This window comes from Poecilia latipinna, unplaced genomic scaffold (assembly GCF_001443285.1).
Source record: "Poecilia latipinna isolate Pla-1442-1.1 unplaced genomic scaffold, P_latipinna-1.0 Scaffold771, whole genome shotgun sequence".
NCBI classification, from domain to species: domain Eukaryota; kingdom Metazoa; phylum Chordata; class Actinopteri; order Cyprinodontiformes; family Poeciliidae; genus Poecilia; species Poecilia latipinna.
In genome coordinates, this window is record NW_015113387.1 from 160838 (window position 1) to 180549 (window position 19712).

A 19712-nucleotide genomic window follows, 5' to 3' on the forward strand; every position below is an offset into this window, starting at 1 on the left:
ATTTCAAATGGGAGATGTGAATTAACTTCAGATATCTGAGGGAAGGAATGTTTATGAGATTAAAAACATTTGCATTAGTGGGATTATTCAGGCATAATGTATGACGTTTTTAAATTTGGAGTATAACTAAAACGTGAGGATAAAAACGTAGTGTGCAGAGGTACTGAACACAAAGTTCAACCTTCCAACAAACAAAATAATGCTTGACAAATGCATAGAAATGATGCATGGAAACTTAAGCACAACTGCTTGTGGTTTGGTAAACACAAGTGTGAAAACAAAGATGCTTTGTTTCCTGCCCAACCATTTAGCTTACTTTGAAGTGAACCTTTACTTTTCTCTTTAAAAAAATATGTACAATTATAAAATTGTTTTGACAAAAATAATTAAAAAAAAACATACACAAGAAAAAATGAATATGATTTTAATGACCTAATTTGAGCATAATAGGGCTACATTTTGTTCTTTTCGCACTTCCTGTTTGGTTGAGGCTTGCAGAGCATCTATTCTCAGTAAACAGCCTCAGCAGTTGGTCAAAGGTAAAATAGACCAGCCTGCAACTGTTTCTATTTGCTGCTGTCACTTTTGCATGTAGTTTTTCATAATGAAAAGGGAACGCTTGCGGTTTTTCTTTTTCTTTTTATAAAGTTTAAAACATTTAGACAAACTTCAGAGAAACCCATGGTATGAAAAAAGTGAACATGTGCAACAAGGCATCAATGAGAAGGTCACAAAATGTGAGAAAGGCCGGAAAGCAGCCGGGGTTTGTGGTGGAGTCTTGTAACTTCTGCATGAAAGAGTAATAACTAAACAAAATATTGAATCTATCTTTAAGAAATAAAAACACAGGATAAAAAAAATCAAACATTTAATTTATTATAATACAAATGAAAAATAAAAATCTAGTAGTTCTCTGTGTTACAGTTAAAACAGCTTACATTGTTGGAAAAGTAATGATTGAAAATACTGTTTGTCTGTACAATTTTGTATCATTCTGTAAAGTCATCTTTTAACATTTTATTTACTTAGAATATTCTTTCAGTTCCACTGAGAGCAAAACAAGCCACTGTTTGCATTGTTTATAAGCTGCTGAACACATTTTCCCCCTATTATGCCACATATGTTCCTGTGTCATTTACATAGATCTGAACACAAAGAAATAAAGTATAATTGTAAAATAAGGTGTAAAATGTACCGCGTACTAAAATGCCAGGGCAGAGTAAGTCTACCCTCACTTTATAATGGTATATGTCAATTTAAATCAGTGACTTGTACATGTGATTATTATCTTTTTATGTGATTGTTTTTTATTATTATTTGTATTATTTTTCTATGGACCTATTTGTGTCTTTAATAAAGCTGATGATGATGATTTTCTCATTTATTTTTTTTATTAAAGTTTGCACTACAATCTTATTTGGGATTTTTGCACAGTTTATGATTGGTCCCAAGTGGTAAAAATAATTAACTGCTAAATGAAAACAGACGATTCCTTCTGTTTGAATTACAATGAGGTTAAAATATCAACACTGATAAAGCATAGTATTAGAAAACATTGTCAGGCCTTCTAACATCTGAGTCATAGTCTTACATAAATTAAAAATTTCCTAATGCATCCTATTCACAACTAAATGCAATCAACTGTCAAATGTTGCTACATGTTAGTTAAGGAGAATGGATTGCTTGGAACTATATTGACTGTACAGAGCTACTGGTATTAAAACAGCTACCAGTTTACTGCAGACCAAATACATCCTCCAGAACTTGTGTTTATGTGACTTTATTTTGGTTTTAATTTAAATTCTTTAAAAACAGCTTAGAGAAAAATTCTTTGAATCTGCAAAGCTAAAGTTTGTTTCCATAACTTTAAGATCTTAACATTTTAAAGTCACCGAAATAAAAAAAAAAGCTCATGTATGACCGCTGTTACAAAGGATTTGACCATGGCAGGTTTCAGCAGACAAGTGACAGCAGCAAATGTTTTTAATATAACAACAGAAGAAAAACTAATTACTTTGGCAGTCTTCATTAACAGCATCAACAACAAACAAGCTATTACTGAAAGCAAAAAACTCTACCATCTTCCCTTATGATGTTTTACAAAATCTGCCACACATTAACATGTGTGGCAGATTTAAACATAGCTATTTAACAATGTGTAAGGCATTACAATAATTATAACTTTGGATATCAGAAAACCAAATACACAGCAAAAAACACTTGTTTATGTAGCGCAGATTTGACCCAGTAGAAATGACTGATCGTAATAAGAAATTCATCCCACCGTAAATATTTTCAGACCGACCAAACTAAAACCGAAAGATTTAATAAAACTTAAAAGATTTATTAAAGATTTGACATTGTTTTTATCATAAGTAAGAAGTTAAATGAGGATATGCCAATCCCTTATTCACTGAAAAGGCCTCGCAGGTTTAGCAAATGCAGTGGGCTGTACATCTTCGAACATTTCAGCCAATCACTGTTGTCTGTTTTGGAAACACTTCGACACCACCTAAACTAAGCCTTCCATTTGGTAAGAGGACATCAAATGTGCGAGAAGAGAAATAGCTGCACCACAATGATCGCAAGACTGGCTGCAATGATTATTCTCAGCGTGGCATGTAAGAACACTTGTTTTCTAGAAAGAACTGCATCTCCAGACAAACCAGTTGGTGCTTGGAGTATATCAGACTTGAATGTTTAAAACTATATATTACTAAAGCCTTCACTGTTATTTTCCACAGCTCTAATTCATACTGTTGAGGCTTCCCACCTGATCTCCTTAACTCTGGTAGATATTGGTGACAATATCACATTCGACTGCAATGCATCTGAGATGGATCTTAAATTTGTTAACTGGTATAAACAGTCTCTTGGATATATGGTTGAAATAGTGGGTTCTGTGATTCTTGGTCAACCAACGATAAGTGAAAAATTTAAAGGCTCTCACTTTGCAATAACAATCAAAGGGTCTCGTTATGATCTCACTATCTTCAATATCAGCAAAGAGGATGAAGCAACATATTTATGTCACATTGGAACAACATATTCACAGAAGTTCATCAGTGGCACTTTCCTCGCTGTGAATGGTAAGATGATGTTTTCTGCCTGTAAAATTCACTGACATGTAATGTATTTTTCATTAACTGTGTTTCCTGTGATATTTACCATGCAGATGATAAACAGCAGAAATCTCTCTACTTGAAACAACATCCAAATTCAAGGTTGGTTCACCAAGGAGAGACAGTAAATCTCCAGTGTTCACTTCTCTCCAAGAATAAAGAAAAGTCCCAGTGTCCAACTAAACCCAGTATGTACTGGTTCAGAACTAAATCAGAACGATTCCATCCAGGCATCATTTATACCCAGAGGAACATCAGCGACAAAGACCTGGACAGAAGCTGTTCTTACAGTTTATCTGTACGAGACTCATCTGATGCTGGAGTTTACTACAGCGCTGTGGTAGCATGTGGATCAATCGTGATCGGTGAAGGAACCAAAGTGGAGATGAGTATGTGTTTTGTGTTTTCTGGCTACTTTAAATACATCTGAGAAATATAAATGTTTTGTCAGAGCTTTAGCACATAAATAATTTAATTTAATAAGTCGCTTTTATTTTTTTCATGTGCTTGACAACTCTTTAACCTATTTCTGGACGTTATAGTTTATCGTGCTGGCTTAGTGTAGCCTTGGTCATAATGTCCAATTGCAAAAATTGACTACCAGTACACTTGTGTTAAGAAAAATATCTGAAATGTGCCTTTCCTTTTTTTTTCTAAATTAGAGCAAAATGTTGACAGTCTTGTCATTACACTTGGAGGACTGTTGGCCTGCTGTGTTATTGTTATAGTCCTCCTAATTTTCTACATTAAATTGAAGCGAAATTGTGGACAAACCAAAGGTGAGTTTCACTTATTCATTACAGAGTCACTTTTATATTAACCACAAACTGCTTTTAAAATCTTTAATATTGAAAATGCTGACCCCAAGCTTACGTGTATTACCATGCATGAAATCGCTTCCACCAGTCTGTACAATCAGAACAGACAGATCCATAATTTCTTGTGCATTCCAGATTTGCCTGCTGCTTTACATTAGGCAAAGCAACATTATTTCTGCATTACTGTCCAATTTTAATGACCCTGTTTGAACTATAGTCCCAGTTCCCTGGATCCTCACAGAGGTTACTTATGTCTGAAGCAGGATATTTGCTGTGAGATTAAGTGTTTTGTGTTTTCAAATATGTTAATTCACAAACCGTGATTGTATTGAGTTATCTTTTTTCAAGCTATTTTATCTGAAGCACTTTAGTTTCAAAAGTACTGAGACCAGTCTGTCTGAAGTCACCTAATATGTCATTCTCAAAATCTCTAAAATCCCTCATCTTTGAACTTGTTAAAGTAGTCTTCTCCAAAACTTGAGGCCTAAATCCACTGAATCTCGGTCATGTGACTGGCTCAGTTGTTCTTTGTGTTATTGTGCATTGCAACCAAGTCCCGTGAAAGTATGCTCTAGTTTTTGAATGTCATAAAATTCTTATAAAAGACAATTATATTTGCAAAGCATTCTGTCTCTCTTAAGCTTAGTTTAATTAACTACAAGACAAATTAGAAGAAACATTAAAATCTTTCACAACACCAAAAGCAAACGACATGAAAAAGAGAAAATCTATGAAAATACTGTTTGTTCTTCAAAGGTCAAAATGGTGCTTCCAGTCTGGTGGTGGAGGATGCCAAATCAAAAGATGTTCACATAAGGAACTTGGTAAATATATCCCTGACAATTTCTTCACAACACGTTCTGTAAACATGAAAATAGACTAAATTATTCCTTCTTTTGCAGGATGGAGAAGCAATAGAAGTGAACTATGCATCAGTGCAAACCTGGGTTAGAAGGTCTAATGAGAAGAAAAAACATCCACAAGAATGTGTTTACTCCACTGTCAAATCAGATGGTCACCAAAATCAGCTCTCTTCACTTTAGTCATTACATCACTCTTAACATTTGATGCTCTTCTTTCAGAGCATTTTTCCATAACTTAATTTGTAATGCAAAATCATGTTTTTTTCCCCTTTCTCTTACTTGTTCATTTTGTAGTATCAGTATGTTAACACATGAAAAAGAAAAAAAAAAAAAAAAAAAAAACAGCTGTTCTTTATTCCATGGATCACACTAAGTAATTTCTCTTTGCGTAAATCAACTAAATTGCACATAATTGTAAATTATGTTGACAAATATGTAACAAAATAAAAGCTGAATAAATCATTGCAACAGATGTGTGACATATTTTTTTTTTATTTCAAACAAACTTCCTTCATGCAGATGGAATAAACTTACATCAAAAATTCAGTTTCGAGTTTTCCTCTAAATATTGATCCCGACTGAGTGTTGTTCCCAAAGAGCACCACTGGTATGCTTAATGTTAGCAGTCCTTTTAACTACCATTGTGTACTATAGTGTCATGGGAGTGCAGGACTATTGATTTTGATGAAAAAAAAAAAATTGAGGCCAAACATTGGGTGCTGTATTCACAAAATATTCACAAATTATTCAAACATATGATTTGAAGATTTCCAAGTTATGTTTTGTTGCAAAACAAATTGCAAATGGCAAACATTAATAAATACCAGAAGTCAGACACATGAAACTTCCTTCATGCTTTCTTAACATGAGAAAGCCAGGCCGCAGGGGCTGTTTGCCCAGGAAACCAAATGTTCTAGGACCTCATCTGATTTTATTTCTCATGTACCCATTTTACTTGTTAGAATCACAGTTGAGGTGCTGCCTCACTTGTGTCCCTGGACTGCACATCACTGGTGGATGTTATAAGGCATTTGTATCGAGACACACAACTCTAGATAGAAACTTAACTGTACCAGGCTATAAAGGCAATGGCAGAAACAAGTTGCATCAGAAACCTGGGCAGAAAGAGGAGAAATACAAACCAAAGCCTCTGGAAATTAACTAAGAGAAAGATCCTTCTTTATGTTTTACACGCAGAACAGTAATTAAAGGCAGGTTATTGTATTATTATATGCCAGATGACCAGAAAGAATTTTAAAGGCAGCAGTACAAAAATCTGAAATGACATTTACCTCATTTCCAGTTACAGGACTAATGTCAAACTGCCTCATTAAAAAATATGACTACATGACACAAACTGAGGAAGTTTCCTTAAAACCCCATCATGAATTAGCAAACCAAATAACCAAATTTATGAACTGACCTCTACCATGAATTTATAAACGGTTTAACCTGCACCATTTTCAGAGATAGAAACAAGATTCAGGCCATCACTACAACAGGAAACAGTTTGGGGGAGGTAGTTTCTAAAAAGAAATGCAACGTGTATCTTTATGAAAAATGACATGACCAGGGGAGAAGTTCATCTTTCATCAGGATAAGGACCCAAATGATAAAGCTGGAATGGGATTGTGTGGATCAAAACATGTCTAGACTAGTGTTAGAATGGCACAGGCCTAAAGAGAAGGTTAAAGAGGTACCAATATAGTTATCTTTCTTATTTTCTCTAAATTTTTTGGCTGCAGAGAAACACTAAAAGCAAATGCAATATATTTATATAAAGATATGCTTTTGCCCTATTTACACTTACCAAAAATTAGTACATTATTTTTTCCAAAAAAAATAGTGCTACTATTTTAACTCATTGATGACGATGGAAAAAAGATCAAGCTGTATTATTACATTTTATTACAGTAAAAAAAAATAATATTTATACATTTTATGAAAAGTGGGTTGTTGTAGTGATATTTTTTTGTTTTTGGTCACACTTACAACAACTTTTACTCTCTTGAAAACATTCCATACATACGCAATTCATCATACAGTGTATTATGTTGCATTACTAAAGAAACAAAAAAGTGCAGAAAAACATGAAGCTGCACTATTTTTTTAAAACATATTTTGGGCAGATGAACATCAGTCACTTTAACTTTTAACACAAACCAAAAAGGATACACGGCTTTTAAATGAAACACAATAAAATTGAATACACATTAAAAGATCTTTAACCTGGTGAAAGTATTTATTAAGCTAATATACTGTGTTAAATGCAAAAGACTGCAAAGTTTTTTTTTTTTGGCATGCCAAGCAAAAAAAAAAACAAACAAAAAAAAAACAAATAAAACAGTAGTCTAAAAGGATCCTTGAATCCATGGTTTAGGGTTTTATTCTTTATCAAAGATCCTGACATCACTGTAGATGGTACCTTCTTTTCTTCTTGCCTTAACCCTGCCCACTCGGTCATCGTTTCTCTGGGTAAAAGCTGCTGTAGAATAAACTACAGAGTCTTCACTTCTCTGGGGAAATAAAATGAATGGGCAGATCTTAATGCTCAGATATTTGTAGATATAAGATGCACATTATTTAGCTGATATATTTTTAACAACATAAAATTTCTCACCTGCTGATTTTGTAATTGCCCACAAACTACTGCAGCATTTCTGCCTGGAAACTCAGGACCTGTTAATTATTATGACAGTTTAAATAGAGTTTAATTTTATGTTTAAAAAAATTCCACTTTTCAAGAAAAATAATCTAGTTACTACTCTTACCTTTGGAAAAGTGACAACATTTTTTCCTAATCAAATAGACAAGTAGGGCCGTAGCAATCAGCAACAAAACCAAGATTCCACATAGCAGAAGGAGGAGAGTGATGTTCCTCTGTGAATTATTTATGCTGTCATCTGAAACATAAAAAATATATATATCTACATATAAGTCATCGTAGAAGAATCAAAATATGACATAATATTGTGACTGTAATGCAGAAACACGTTTGAATTACCTTGAAACTCCAGTTTTGTGCCATTTCCAAAAACTACCATTCCACATGCAGCCAGAGCACAGTAATAGGTTCCAGTGTCGGAGGAGCTGATGTTGTCTTTCACAAAGTTAAAGACGCAACTCTGTCCAGACTGAGACTCAGGATCGTCTCCACATTTACCATCACCCTGATTTTGAGCATATATTAAACTGGGACGTGACTGTGGTGAAGAGACTCGGAACCAGAAGACTTTGCGTTCCTCTGGACATGTTTTCTTCTCTGACTGAGAGAGAACTGAACAATGCAGACTCACAGATTCCCCTTCATGAACTGCATCAGATAGAGAGTCTTGAGTGACTACAGTAACATCAGGTTCTGATTCTAGAGAAGAAAAGAGATAAATTACAACATTTATACAAATGATTTATATTGGACTTCGGCATTAAAAAAAATATGCATTTAAATATTAAACAAACCTAGAAATATTTCCAATAGAAATGGTTAATGTATGTTTCTTCATAAAAAAACACACACAAAAACAGTGTGAATGTTAACCTATTCACATTGATAAAACACTAATGGATTTAAAACATTTGTGATTTTTCTAAAAAGTTTTATGAATCCCTTTACCTTTTATTCTGAGTAATGTTCCATTTAAGAAAGTAAGGTTGTGTTCTTGTGTCCTTAAGCAAAAATAAAATGCTGTGTCACTTAGCCTTGTTCTTGCTAAGTGTAGAACAAAACTCCCAGGTTCTTGTTTGGTTGAAATGCGAGAATATGTGTTTGATTCGGGATAATTAAAAGTAAATGTTGAGCCTAATATATCAGGCATTTTCCCAGGGATGAGTCTTATCCAAAAGAGATATCCAACAGGCCCAGATGAATGTCGTTTGCAAGAGAAAGTCGCATTTTCTCCAACAGCAACAGTTGTTATCACAAAGTTCTCAGCATCTGCACACAAAGAAAACATTTTTACACAAAATAGTAATTAATAACACCAATGTGTTATATTTTTTATTAAATGAAGAAAATACTACATTTTCTGATCTCTCTCCACATACTTACATTCAACTTGGAGCATCAGCAGGATGAAAAAGGCAGCGTACATATTGAGGGCGTTTATCAACTCAATGCCACAGTTAATTCTGTTTACTATATAGGACGAATTCTTAATTTGGTAATATAAAATGGGAGGGAACAATTTCTTAGACATCTGATTGGCCTATTCAAATGTTGTGTAGCTACCCCAGTGGAAAGAGGGTAACCAAAACTTTCCAGCTTAAATGTGAGAGAACACCAGCAAAGAGCTTTGTCATCTGGTGTTGGTGAGTTTTAGTACATGTGTAAAGTTAAAAGAAGGGGTTTGAAGCCTGCAGAAGCAATTATTATATTACACATAAATCTGTAATAATGATATTAAATTAAGGATCCAAAAAGCAAACCAAAAACAAAGAACTCAAATCAAAAATAGAATAATGCTGGACATGGCTTCAGAATTCCCAATAAAACATCAGCAGGTTTATTAAATATCTAAAAACCTGGTGCTGTTTTATTTATGGAAAAGTTAAAATTTTACTAGAAAAAAAATATTTTGTGTTCTCTTTTTAGGGATCTAGTGGCTTCTGAAAACCCCAGACTTTTTGGTTTTGTGAAGGTGATATTGCTTTTATGAATTTCACATGGCATGAGTTTGCTACAATAAGCACACCTTTAAAAAAGCACAGCTGAAGTCCAAATTAAATTAACAAACCAATATTAAAAAGCACGTATTCTTAAAAATCACTATGTAAAAGTTTACAAAGCTTTTCACATGAACTAAATATAGAACAAACGTGAGTGCCAAGGAGTAGCCTTAAAGAATTGATTTCATGAGTGTAACATTATTTAGTATTTACTAATAAACAGAGTTTAAATATATATTTACTGTATGCGTGTATGCAAAGACATAACTAGAATTTGCCTTGGGTTTATTTCAAATGCAGTGGACTAGAGGATGGAAAAGAAGAGAAAGGAAAAGAGCTGGGTACAAAGTAAAAGGGAGAGAGGGAGATGAGAATAGAGGAGAGGAAAGAGGACAGAGAAGATACAAGAAAACACACTGGATGTCACCTGTGGAGAGAGAAAGAAAAGAGAATCAAGAAACTAAAAGGACATATAGAATATGCATATCTAACATTAATACTGAAAAGCACAAGGTGTAACCACAGCACAGGACAATGTATCCAAGAATACTTGAATCCATAGCTGAGTGAGTTCGTGAATGCACATGTCCAGATCAAGTTTTTCTATATAAATGTTCAGTAGCACATGTGAGGACCCGCAGACCCAACCATTGGAACCTGAGGCAGACATGGAGAAGATCCAATACTCAGGCATCCAGAGGCCCCTAGGAGCCCCGGGACGACCACCACAGGAACAGCCACATCCCTGTTCCATAGAAGAGCAGAGGAGAAGCTTGGGGGGGACCACCCAGCATCCAAAATGCAGAAAGCTGGAAGTTTTCATGAAACAAAGATGCAAAGATGCTCTAAAATCACTGCACAGCGATGTGACAATGAATTTTACATGGCACATAGAACTGATTATTTTTTCCACTGATGTATGTCATTCATGCCTCATATATTTTCAATTTTTCCTCTAATCAAACATAGTGTCTGAACTATCCTGTTATTTTTTAATGACCTTACTGCTTAAATAAAATAAAAAAAAACAATGGGAGGGTCCTACAATTAAGGCAAAATTTGCAACAGATTTTCATCACTTAAGGACTGAACACACCTCAGTATCTCTTTAAACAAGCTACATGGATATTCGGCCTGATTCACTCCTTAACTAAAATGCTATTTTTTTTTACCTGATCTTTCCTCCTAATAACCCTAAGAATGCTTTAATTTTCATGACGACTGTAAAGATATTCTTCATCAGCATTGCTCCAACCTTAAGTCAGGGATGTTCAACATGTTGGATTGTCTTGTCCCAGTGAGATATTGCATGTTTCCCAGAGGACAAATGATCACGCAGCCTGTTGAATGAGATGTGAAGCCAATCAGAAAGTGAAGTGACAGAAACACAGAGAGGAATCCGAAACACAGAAGACAAAAGAATCCAACAACAACTCACCTCCATATCATACTGCTACTTTTATGTCCTGGTTTGTTTTGAGTTGTTTTTGAGGTTTGATTAGTCTGTCTGTTTTAGTCTAGTTCTTTGATTAGATCAGTCTTGTTTCTGTTTTATTTTAGCTCAGTCCTTCTCAGTGTTTCTAGTTATGTGTATTTCTTGCCTCTAGTTATTCCTTGTTACTCTATTATGTTTCTTAGGTATAGCTATTAGTGTTAGATTAATTTCCTAGTCCCTTGTGTACTTACTGTCATCCCGTATGCCATTTTTCTCTCTCTCTCCCCTCACATCTGCAACCCATTAGCTCACCAGTCCAGGTTTTTGTTCCAGCGTTCACCCTCACAGTATTTAAACCCCTCTCTTCCTCACACTCTTTGCTGGTTCCTCCTGTTAAACACATTATTCCCTGTGACCTCCCTGTTTTCTCTGCTGTTTTTTTTTTTGTTCTTCTTTGGTTCCCTGTAATTTTTGTAAGTTTTTTGCTTTTCCTTTTTTTCATTAAATCTACAACTTCAACACAACATCTCAGCCAGCTGCATTTGGGTCCTCATCACCAACACTCACCATGACAATAGCAAAGCCTTTTCATTCTTATTGCTTTCTACTCCCCAAATATCACACTATTGTGTGATATGTGATATCACTCAAATATCACATATTTGTGTGATGTGTTGTCAGCCATGTCTGTTTACTCTGAATTCACATTTGATCTCAAGGGGTTTTGAGATTTATTTTTTGGCAGTGACACCTGTTTGTGTGTGGCGTGTTGTATTTTTGCCCTTCGTCTGCACACCACACACTATATGAATATTATATCAGTCATTTTTAATTGTCATGTGTGGAGTCACTCATGTCGTGAAAATAAACCAACAATTTGAGTTGGTTTAGTCAACTCAGACAACAAAATTTGGGCTGTGAGCAGATGTCTATAGAAACCTCTAGCAGACTCTTGTGGACCTCAGGCTATTTTTTCTTGAGAACTGGTCTCTGAATCATGAAAAACTTCAAGACGAGTGAAGTAGAGAAAAGAAGGGAAGAAGGCATCAGGACGTCTGATTTCCCAACAAGTGCCATGTCTCTCTTACCCTAGATGTGAACTAAAAAAAAATATGTTGCCAACACTGCAGAGCTGGCAGAACATTAACAACAGTTGGGTGTGTGTAAATCAACATAGTGAGTAGGATGAAAACTTTGAACAACAACTTTTTGTTGAGAACTGACTGAAATTTCATGGAACGTGTGGATGAAGAGGAGAAGACTTATTTTCGTTGAGAATGTTTTCAGAGTATTTGGTGATCTGGAAGGTAATTACTCAAGAAAAAAAGAAGAGATATGAGTCATGTTCTGTGCTAACAGTGAGTCATCCTTATACAATCCACCAGTGGGGTTGCTTTTAATCTAATGTAGTGGATTCACTCACTGTTACACCCAATGACCCTGACATAGATAAAATGTCTTTTAACCTCATAAAGTTTTTCACGCACAATTAAATGTTAGTCTCTGCATCTTTCTGCATTATGGACCATTGTGTCACCATGCAGACACTGTAAATAACAAGGATTTTAAAATACTACAACCCACAGAAAGAAAAAGAATCGCCCTCCTTTTTTGACGTAAAAGTTCGTATCCAGCAGCCTAGAGTTAGTTTATCTGGCTGATGGGGGTTTGTGACCTAGTAGTCAGAGAGACCTAATTTAGGAAGAAAAGATTTTGAACCACAATTAGTGAAGTGGTTAGCCCACTAAAACACCTCAAGAAACAGCTCATGATAATCTATTTATGAACTAAAGGGTGTTTTAGGTTAAGACTCTCAGGGTGAAACACTTTCATGTGAAGTTTATTGTAAAAAGCTGAATATTATTTACACCAGACATTAGTGTAAATATTATACACTAAAGTACTTTTCTGGAGTTATTTCTCCTGTCTGCATTACCAGCAACCATTTGATCTTCATTATCTGCCAAAATCTTTGCTGATAAGAGCAACAACTGGAAACTTGGAGCTTCTAAAAGCCTGAGGTTGTAAAAAAGTTCTAGAATTAAAATGTGTGTCTCTGATAATCAACTACAAAGTCCAAATGTACGGCACGCCATCACTGAGTTCACACATCCTCCCACTGAAAGCCAGACAGTCAATATGAAACTCTGAATGGCCGGTATAAACTGTCTCTGCGTCTCGATCTGGAAACAGCCATTGTACCACCTGTCATGAAATGCGCCACTGTTTTAGTATAAAAATTCTCAAAACAAGACGGAATGACATAGTGTAACATAATATACACAGTTTGAAAAATAACTCATTATTATTTATGCAACTGTTTTAGTCTAACTTAATGTCAAACTTAAAAGAAACAGAAGATTTTTATGCCTCCCCCACTTCTTGTCACCTTGCACATCCTGTCGAAGCTGCGAGGCACGTCTGATCTGAGTAAACAACCTCTGTGGTCGGTCAAAGGCCTGAGACGTGCCTCACCACAGTCTGTTTGTCACGGGAGATGCAGCATGTGGCTTTGACATGCAGAATGCAACTACAAAGACCTGCCAACATACAGATGTTGATCTTTTTTTAAGAATTAAACATCACATCCAAGTTTAAAAGTACACAGTGTTCTTGATACAATATTTAACTTTTAAAAAGGAAGCTACAAATGAGGTTCTTTTTTGATTTTCAAACCAATAAGTAGGTAGTTATTATGCAGAAGAAGAGATGGCAGTAAAGTTTTTCATTTTTTTTACTTTGAGTCTCTATCTTTCTTCCCTAAAACGAATCCTTACAAATCCTTGCAATGAAGCGTCATCATATTTTAATATATTCAAGATCTCCAACAGGCTGAATTTAAAACAGCATTTCTATAAGTTGGCTTCTATGCCTCTTCTTCATCTTCGTCACGATTGTTTGCTTATGTATGTACTACCAAATGTGGAGAATTCAAAGCAGGTTGGAGGCGGAGTCAGGGCATTAATTCAAAAAGGGAAAATGCTGTGGGTCCCACAGAGTCATCCCTGCCTTGGGTGTCCTGCTACACTGCAGTTCTATAATCTCTTTCTGGATGGTTGCAGGAGCTCTTAACAAGTGAAGAATGAAATTGTTTTTTTGTTTGAATATAGAAAAGTGCCCCGCAAGCTTATTGCAAAGAATCCTCAGTTCAACAACAAAATGCACATTTGGGATCACAGTGGTGCAGACTTGGTTTGTTAGTCCTTAGCAACATGGAAAGTTTCCTTTCTGCTTCTCTCAGACAACTAGAGTGTTCCTGTCTTGAATTGGAAGTCGCTGTTGCAGTGCATAATGAGATGCTGTATGTCGCGAGATTACAAGTCAAACTTGTAAATAATTAATGGCAACTTGTGGGCCATTAATAATATATATGTGACATTGTCTCATAGGCTTGATACATGGACCTTGTAGTTGACATATCTGTCTTTAGTGAGCCCAGAATTAAACAAAACCCTCAAAAATTCCCATGTGAGATCCTTGTGCATTACATTGATCCAGCCATCCAGCTATTCATCCATTTTCTTACACACTTATCCCATTAGGGCTGCTGGTGCCCATCTCCATCGGTCAACAGGAGAGAGGCAGGGTACAACCTGAACAGGTCGCCAGTCCATCGCAGGGCCATTACAGTGGTTTTGTATCAAAGAAAAAATAAAGTAAATCAGAATTTCTTGTTTGTAGTCACCTATATAGAGTTATCCTGCTTCCTGATCTGAATAAGATCTGCCGTAGACTAAAGGATCATGCAGATTTTGAGATTCTGATATTTTGATTTGGAGTCAGTGGGTGTATCTTAGCAAGATATATCTAGAATATGGCTGAGTGAATCTCAAAGAGACTCCTATGATCCAGCAACACTAGTACAGATAAATTGTTAAAGTGATACATTCTTCTTCAGCTTTGACAAACACCTGCATATACAATATTTGAGTTCAGTAAAAAAATGCTATGCTTGCAGGTGGTAATGACTCTGACATTACTAACAGTGACAGAAAACAAACTGCACTGCACCCAGAATACATCCTCTACTCTCCGAGACATGACAGTGGCAGCATCATGACCTTTTACATAGCAGAGACTGTGTGGTAGGTCCAGGGAAATCCTGGAGCTGCTAAAAGTGGCAAAAGACTTTTGAGAACTAGGTTGGAAGTTCACCTTCCAGTACATGAAGTTACAGCTAAAAGTACCATAAAGGATTTAGATTAAGATAGGTTCATGTCTTAAAATAGATGTGCAAAAATCAGCCTATAGATGTACATCTCCTAAAAGACTTAAAGCCATAACTGCCACACAAGTGGGTCTAAAGAGTATCAACTCAGGGAGATTTAGTATAAACATACACCATTATCAATTCTGTTTTGTAAAATATTTTGAAAACTTTATCATGTTCCTTTTGCTGTACAATGATAAGTCTCTTATTGGCAATTTATCACTTAACTCTCAAAAACTACATTGAGGTTTGTGGCTGTAATCTAGAAGAAATTATAAAAAGCTTCATGGTGTTTGAATAGTTTTGCAAAGAACAGTAGGCGGAAATTCATCTACCTGTCAACCAATCACCTTGACTTCTACTTTGCAAAGCCTGATCATCTTAGACCAAAAGTTCCATTGGGTAGAAAGACTTCAGTGGTGTAAACAAGACTTCTCCTCAAGATGCATGGACTGGTTGCTTTGATTCTTCTTAGTACTGTTTGTAAGTGCTCTTTATTTTTATTGGGACAATCACTTGCAGAAAAAATACAAATTTGATTACTGTTCTTTTTTTTTATCATATTTACTGTCTTTACCAGGTATTATAGAGACTGCAGAAGTTCCTCGTTTGATCTCCACAACTGAGAGGAAACCTGGTGATAATGTTACCTTTTCCTGTCAATCGTCTAATGATCACAGATTCAGTCAGTGGTATAAACAGTCTCCTGGAAAGATGATCCAAACAATGGCTACTGGAGTTTATGGAAAAATGACAGCAACTAAGACATTCAGTAATACTCGTTTCCAATTCCGTAGAGAAAACAATGAGATGTCTCTTACCATACATTCTGTTAAAAAAGAAGATGAAGCTGTATACTTCTGCCAAAGTGGAACTGAATTTTTGCTAACTTTTCATAATGGATTCCTCTTGGTTGTAAAGGGTAACGTAACTGCTGTTGTTATTTTCTCTGAAAACAATAACCCATCTTTGAATTTTCAAGTTCAGCACTTCTGTGCATTAGTTTAACTTTACATGTTCTTTTTTTTTATTATTTATCTTGCACAGACTGTAATCAACAGACATCTGTCTATGTGGAACAAACTCCAGACGCTGCAGCGGTCCAGCCAGGAGACACCGCCAGTCTCCAGTGTTCCCTTTTTTCAGCGAAAAGTGAAACAAGACCTCGGTGTCCAGGAGAAAACTTTGTTCACTGGTTCAAATCTGGATCTGGAAGCTCTTATCCAAGTATCATTTACACAGCAAGGAATAGCACAGACAATGCAACGAAGAGAAGCTGTGTCTACCACCTCTCAAAAACAGTAGAGGACGCCTCTGATTTTGGAACTTACTACTGCGCTGTGGCCATCTGTGGAGAAATACTCCTAGGTGGTGGAAGCAAACTGGAAACCAGTATGTATTTGCATTCTGTCCTCAATTTGTTTATACATTCTTGTCTTGAGTATTGTTGCTTTAGAAAGTAAACATTCATGTTAGATTACCAGATGATACTGGTGATATAACCTGAAAAATGTAAGTCATCTTGATAATTTTGACATAATTAATAAAATATTAGTGTGTTTATCTTTTCCTCTAAGATGCCAGGCATGTCTAAGGATTATTTTTTCTTTAAGAACAGAACAAGACTCAAGTGTTCTTGTGCTTGGAGGATTGTTGGGGTGCTGCGTGATTGTGATTATCGGCCTTATCTTCTACATAACTGGAAGGAGAGTGTCCGACAGTGCTGAAGGTTGGCATTCTATCTTTTATCAACATTATTAACTGAAAATTGGTTGTTAAATATTAGTTCATTATATGTTATTTCACATAGAATACAATCTAATCAGGTGTTTTTAAAGCTACATTATTTGGTAGACTGTCAATAACAGCAAATTGAATTCATTTTTGAGATTATCAGGGGAAATCTGTATACAACACAGCCTTTAAAAATAGATTTCTGTAAAAGAAGAAAATATTCTTTGGGAAAAGTTTTGTGTTTGAATCCTTAGAGTTTTCTAATGTCTACAACAGATGTACTCGGCATATCACTATGGTTTTATATTTTTTTCCTCCTGCTTTTTAAAGAAAACAAATGCATTAGTTTTTCCTTTCACCAACAGGAATAAGAGGATCACATCATGCTGAAGATGAAACTTTGACTACTTATCAAACAAAGAACTTGGTAAATTTAAAATTAATGTTTACAGTACAGTTAATCTAGATTTTTAGGCTGTGCTCAAAATGAGCAATTTTTCCTTTAATGTACCTGACATAAAACATGTTTGTCTACAAATGTTTTATGTATTTTTTCGTTTAAATGAAAGTCTCAATTGTCAAATTAAAGTAGAAAATGAATGAACTATGATGACCTGCAAACATGTACTAACTGTAAAATGCCAATGGTGGTCGATTCATTTTTAACATACATTTGACAAAACCACATAATTTCGTTTTTTTTTTTTTTTTTTGTAAAAATTGTGTATTTACATTAGACAAAAAACATTACAGAGGATTGAGCCACTAAAAACCACTACATAATATTAGCAGTTAAAGTGTATTTTAGCAATCTAATGTAAAACTTTATTTCAATTTTATTGATACAAAATACGACAGTAAAACAATAAGTCAACAATAATCTGATCTTGTATAAATTTTGTCATTAACAAAAAATATATATGAATTATTTACAGAATAAAGAAGAGAATATGACCTACGCAGAGGCACTGAATTTCCCTGCAGCAAATGTGAGAAACTGCAAGAAAGTGACCACAGAATGTGTGTATTCTTCAGTCAAAGCAAATTCAAAAAAACAGCAGCAGCTCTGATTAGAGCCTAAGTATTTGCACCAGACTCCAAAAAACAGGACTAAGATCAATCAAGCAAAAGATGTTTGACTCTATTTCTGAGTGCAAGATTTTTCATGTCTGTTCATGTCGACTTCCTACTTTCTGGATACATTCTTGTATTTAAGACCTTCAGCTCATTGAAAACAGATAAGTTTTGGTATTAACAAGTCATCTCTTGGTGTTAATAAAGTACAGCATGTCTTTGAAACAGACGTTTTTCAGTCAATGTCAGGGAAAACTCGTGGTCTTTAAAAAATAATAAACATTTCAAAAGTTCTGATTCAGCAATTAGAAAAATATATATTAGCTGCAAAGATGTTTTTATGATGTAAAACTGATTAAATACTTGAATTAGAAAATTTGGCGTTTGGTTTTGGTCCAAGTCATTGAAACTCTTTTAAATGTTGTTTTTTGGACTGATTTAAAGAAAAGACATGTCAATTATTTCCAATTCTATTGTAACTTTAACACTTTTGATTTAACATAAGGGTAGAAAAAACTACAGCAAAAATTGCCATGATAGACTTCATCTTCTCTCGTCGATTGTTTAAAATCCACCACAATGCTCTTCTATTACAACATAAGTGATGAGTAAAGAACAAATGACAATTTCATAATCAGTTACTCCACAGGTTTTGATGAATTCACTTCTTCAAACTGTGTATGTCTAATTCCATCATGTAATAAAAATAATAATAAAAGTAATAAAAACTCCTCTGTGCTTCAGTGAGAATCCCATCTTAAATGTGACCCTAATAAACATTCATCTTAACTGTTGCTAGTTTCTTAAAACATCAAGCTTTTAAATAAAATTTCAAGTGTATTTGTTCTTATCTACCAAATGTCAGACAAACTGGTAATAACTTCACTGAATGAATACCAGATGTTTTTCTACAAATAAATCTCAGGTCTGGTAAAGCAAATAAGCAGATAAATGTAATGTAGATCATCTCTTCTCACTGTTCATGTGTTTGTCAGAACATTTCTCAATAAATATGCTATTTGTTTTTGATTATTAAAATGTCTTAGAATGTTTCTTGTGTATTGTTCTAGTTTCTCTGTCATAACATATTGAAATGTGTTAACGTTAAAGTATCCTGTACATGTATTACCTTGTGTGAATTTCCAAGTCAGGCCACTTAACCCATAAAAAAACAAATAAAATCAAAACCTAGTACTTTATTCATTGGAAATCAGATAATGGTTTGCTATCCAGTGTCTTACTTTGGTTTAATAAACAAAAAACAGAAAAAGCTAGTGTGATTTTGTTTTTCTTTTTTGCTTCAAACATAAAAACAAACTGCTCTTCTGATGGGTTGGAGGAGCTTAATATTTCCAGATCTTCTCTCATCATACTGTTATGATATGGTGGCAGTTTTAACAAATACATTAAAATGTTACATAGGTTTGACATAATGTCCATGGTAGATGGACACAGGGCAGCAGCAATTGCTTTAACACTGCAAAACCTCTTCTGTTAAAATCGCACATTTCAGCAACAAGGCAGTTCAAAGTGCTTTACATCATAAACACACACATGCATGCATGCACACACACAGGAATACAGAGTTGTAGAGGACACAGTTAACAATTGTCAAGTCCCATCGTTACACACAATTTGTCAAGTGTTATTCTTTGATGCAGACATTAAATACCAAGTTCCCTGTGCAGTCAGAAGCAAAGAAAAAAAAAGACTACAGGTGCAGAGTCTGCATTTTGTTTATCAGTGCTTGTTTTGGTTTCAAAACTAGAACATCTTGCCTGCACCATTTTG

General features: G+C 34.9%; 3 protein-coding genes across 4 annotated transcripts; 2 read left to right on the forward strand and 1 right to left on the reverse strand.

The window, feature by feature from the left end:
• Positions 1 to 2544: 2544 nt before the first annotated feature.
• On the forward strand, positions 2545 to 5275 carry LOC106955859 (uncharacterized). The gene is made up of 6 exons (XM_015046286.1): positions 2545 to 2621; positions 2745 to 3089; positions 3176 to 3511; positions 3785 to 3901; positions 4697 to 4764; positions 4843 to 5275. The coding sequence occupies exons 1-6, from the start codon at positions 2549 to 2551 to the stop codon at positions 4981 to 4983; spliced, it is 1080 nt and encodes a 359-aa protein (XP_014901772.1). The 5' UTR covers positions 2545 to 2548; the 3' UTR covers positions 4984 to 5275.
• A 1479-nt stretch (positions 5276 to 6754) lies between these two features.
• Positions 6755 to 8944, reverse strand: LOC106955860 (uncharacterized). Its single transcript, XM_015046287.1, has 6 exons — positions 8852 to 8944; positions 8417 to 8737; positions 7808 to 8167; positions 7575 to 7706; positions 7424 to 7482; positions 6755 to 7319 (listed from the first exon to the last, which is right to left on the reverse strand). Exons 1-6 carry the CDS (start codon positions 8892 to 8894, stop codon positions 7188 to 7190), a joined length of 1047 nt encoding a protein of 348 aa, XP_014901773.1. The 5' UTR covers positions 8895 to 8944; the 3' UTR covers positions 6755 to 7187.
• A 6575-nt stretch (positions 8945 to 15519) lies between these two features.
• LOC106955861 (uncharacterized) lies at positions 15520 to 19178 on the forward strand. 2 transcript variants are annotated; one of them, XR_001426662.1, is made up of 6 exons: positions 15520 to 15596; positions 15694 to 16035; positions 16161 to 16505; positions 16727 to 16842; positions 17213 to 17274; positions 17783 to 19178. XR_001426662.1 is itself a non-coding variant. In XM_015046288.1 (6 exons), the coding sequence occupies exons 1-6, from the start codon at positions 15557 to 15559 to the stop codon at positions 17915 to 17917; spliced, it is 1035 nt and encodes a 344-aa protein (XP_014901774.1). In that variant the 5' UTR covers positions 15520 to 15556; the 3' UTR covers positions 17918 to 19178. The 2 variants fall into 2 exon arrangements, 1 of the variants encoding a protein (XP_014901774.1); XM_015046288.1 differs by having other exon boundaries at positions 16732 to 16842.
• Positions 19179 to 19712: the final 534 nt, after the last annotated feature.

What these genes read in the sequence shown, in the direction of transcription:
- LOC106955860 (XM_015046287.1), bottom strand. Translation starts at nt 8,894, where the DNA reads ATGTACGCTGCCTTTTTCATCCTGCTGATGCTCCAAGTTGAAT. An exon ending in ATGTTGTCACTTTTCCAAAG is followed by an intron (nt 7,483 to 7,574) that starts GTAAGAGTAGTA and finishes AATAATTAACAG; the next exon opens with GTCCTGAGTTTCCAGGCAGA. An exon ending in GGCAATTACAAAATCAGCAG is followed by an intron (nt 7,320 to 7,423) that starts GTGAGAAATTTT and finishes TTATTTCCCCAG; the next exon opens with AGAAGTGAAGACTCTGTAGT.
- LOC106955859 (XM_015046286.1), top strand. Translation starts at nt 2,549, where the DNA reads ATGTGCGAGAAGAGAAATAGCTGCACCACAATGATCGCAAGACTGGCT. An exon ending in GATTATTCTCAGCGTGGCAT is followed by an intron (nt 2,622 to 2,744) that starts GTAAGAACACTT and finishes TATTTTCCACAG; the next exon opens with CTCTAATTCATACTGTTGAG. An exon ending in AGGAACCAAAGTGGAGATGA is followed by an intron (nt 3,512 to 3,784) that starts GTATGTGTTTTG and finishes TTTCTAAATTAG; the next exon opens with AGCAAAATGTTGACAGTCTT.
- LOC106955861 (XM_015046288.1), top strand. Translation starts at nt 15,557, where the DNA reads ATGCATGGACTGGTTGCTTTGATTCTTCTTAGTACTGTTT. An exon ending in GATTCTTCTTAGTACTGTTT is followed by an intron (nt 15,597 to 15,693) that starts GTAAGTGCTCTT and finishes TGTCTTTACCAG; the next exon opens with GTATTATAGAGACTGCAGAA. An exon ending in CTTATCAAACAAAGAACTTG is followed by an intron (nt 17,275 to 17,782) that starts GTAAATTTAAAA and finishes AATTATTTACAG; the next exon opens with AATAAAGAAGAGAATATGAC.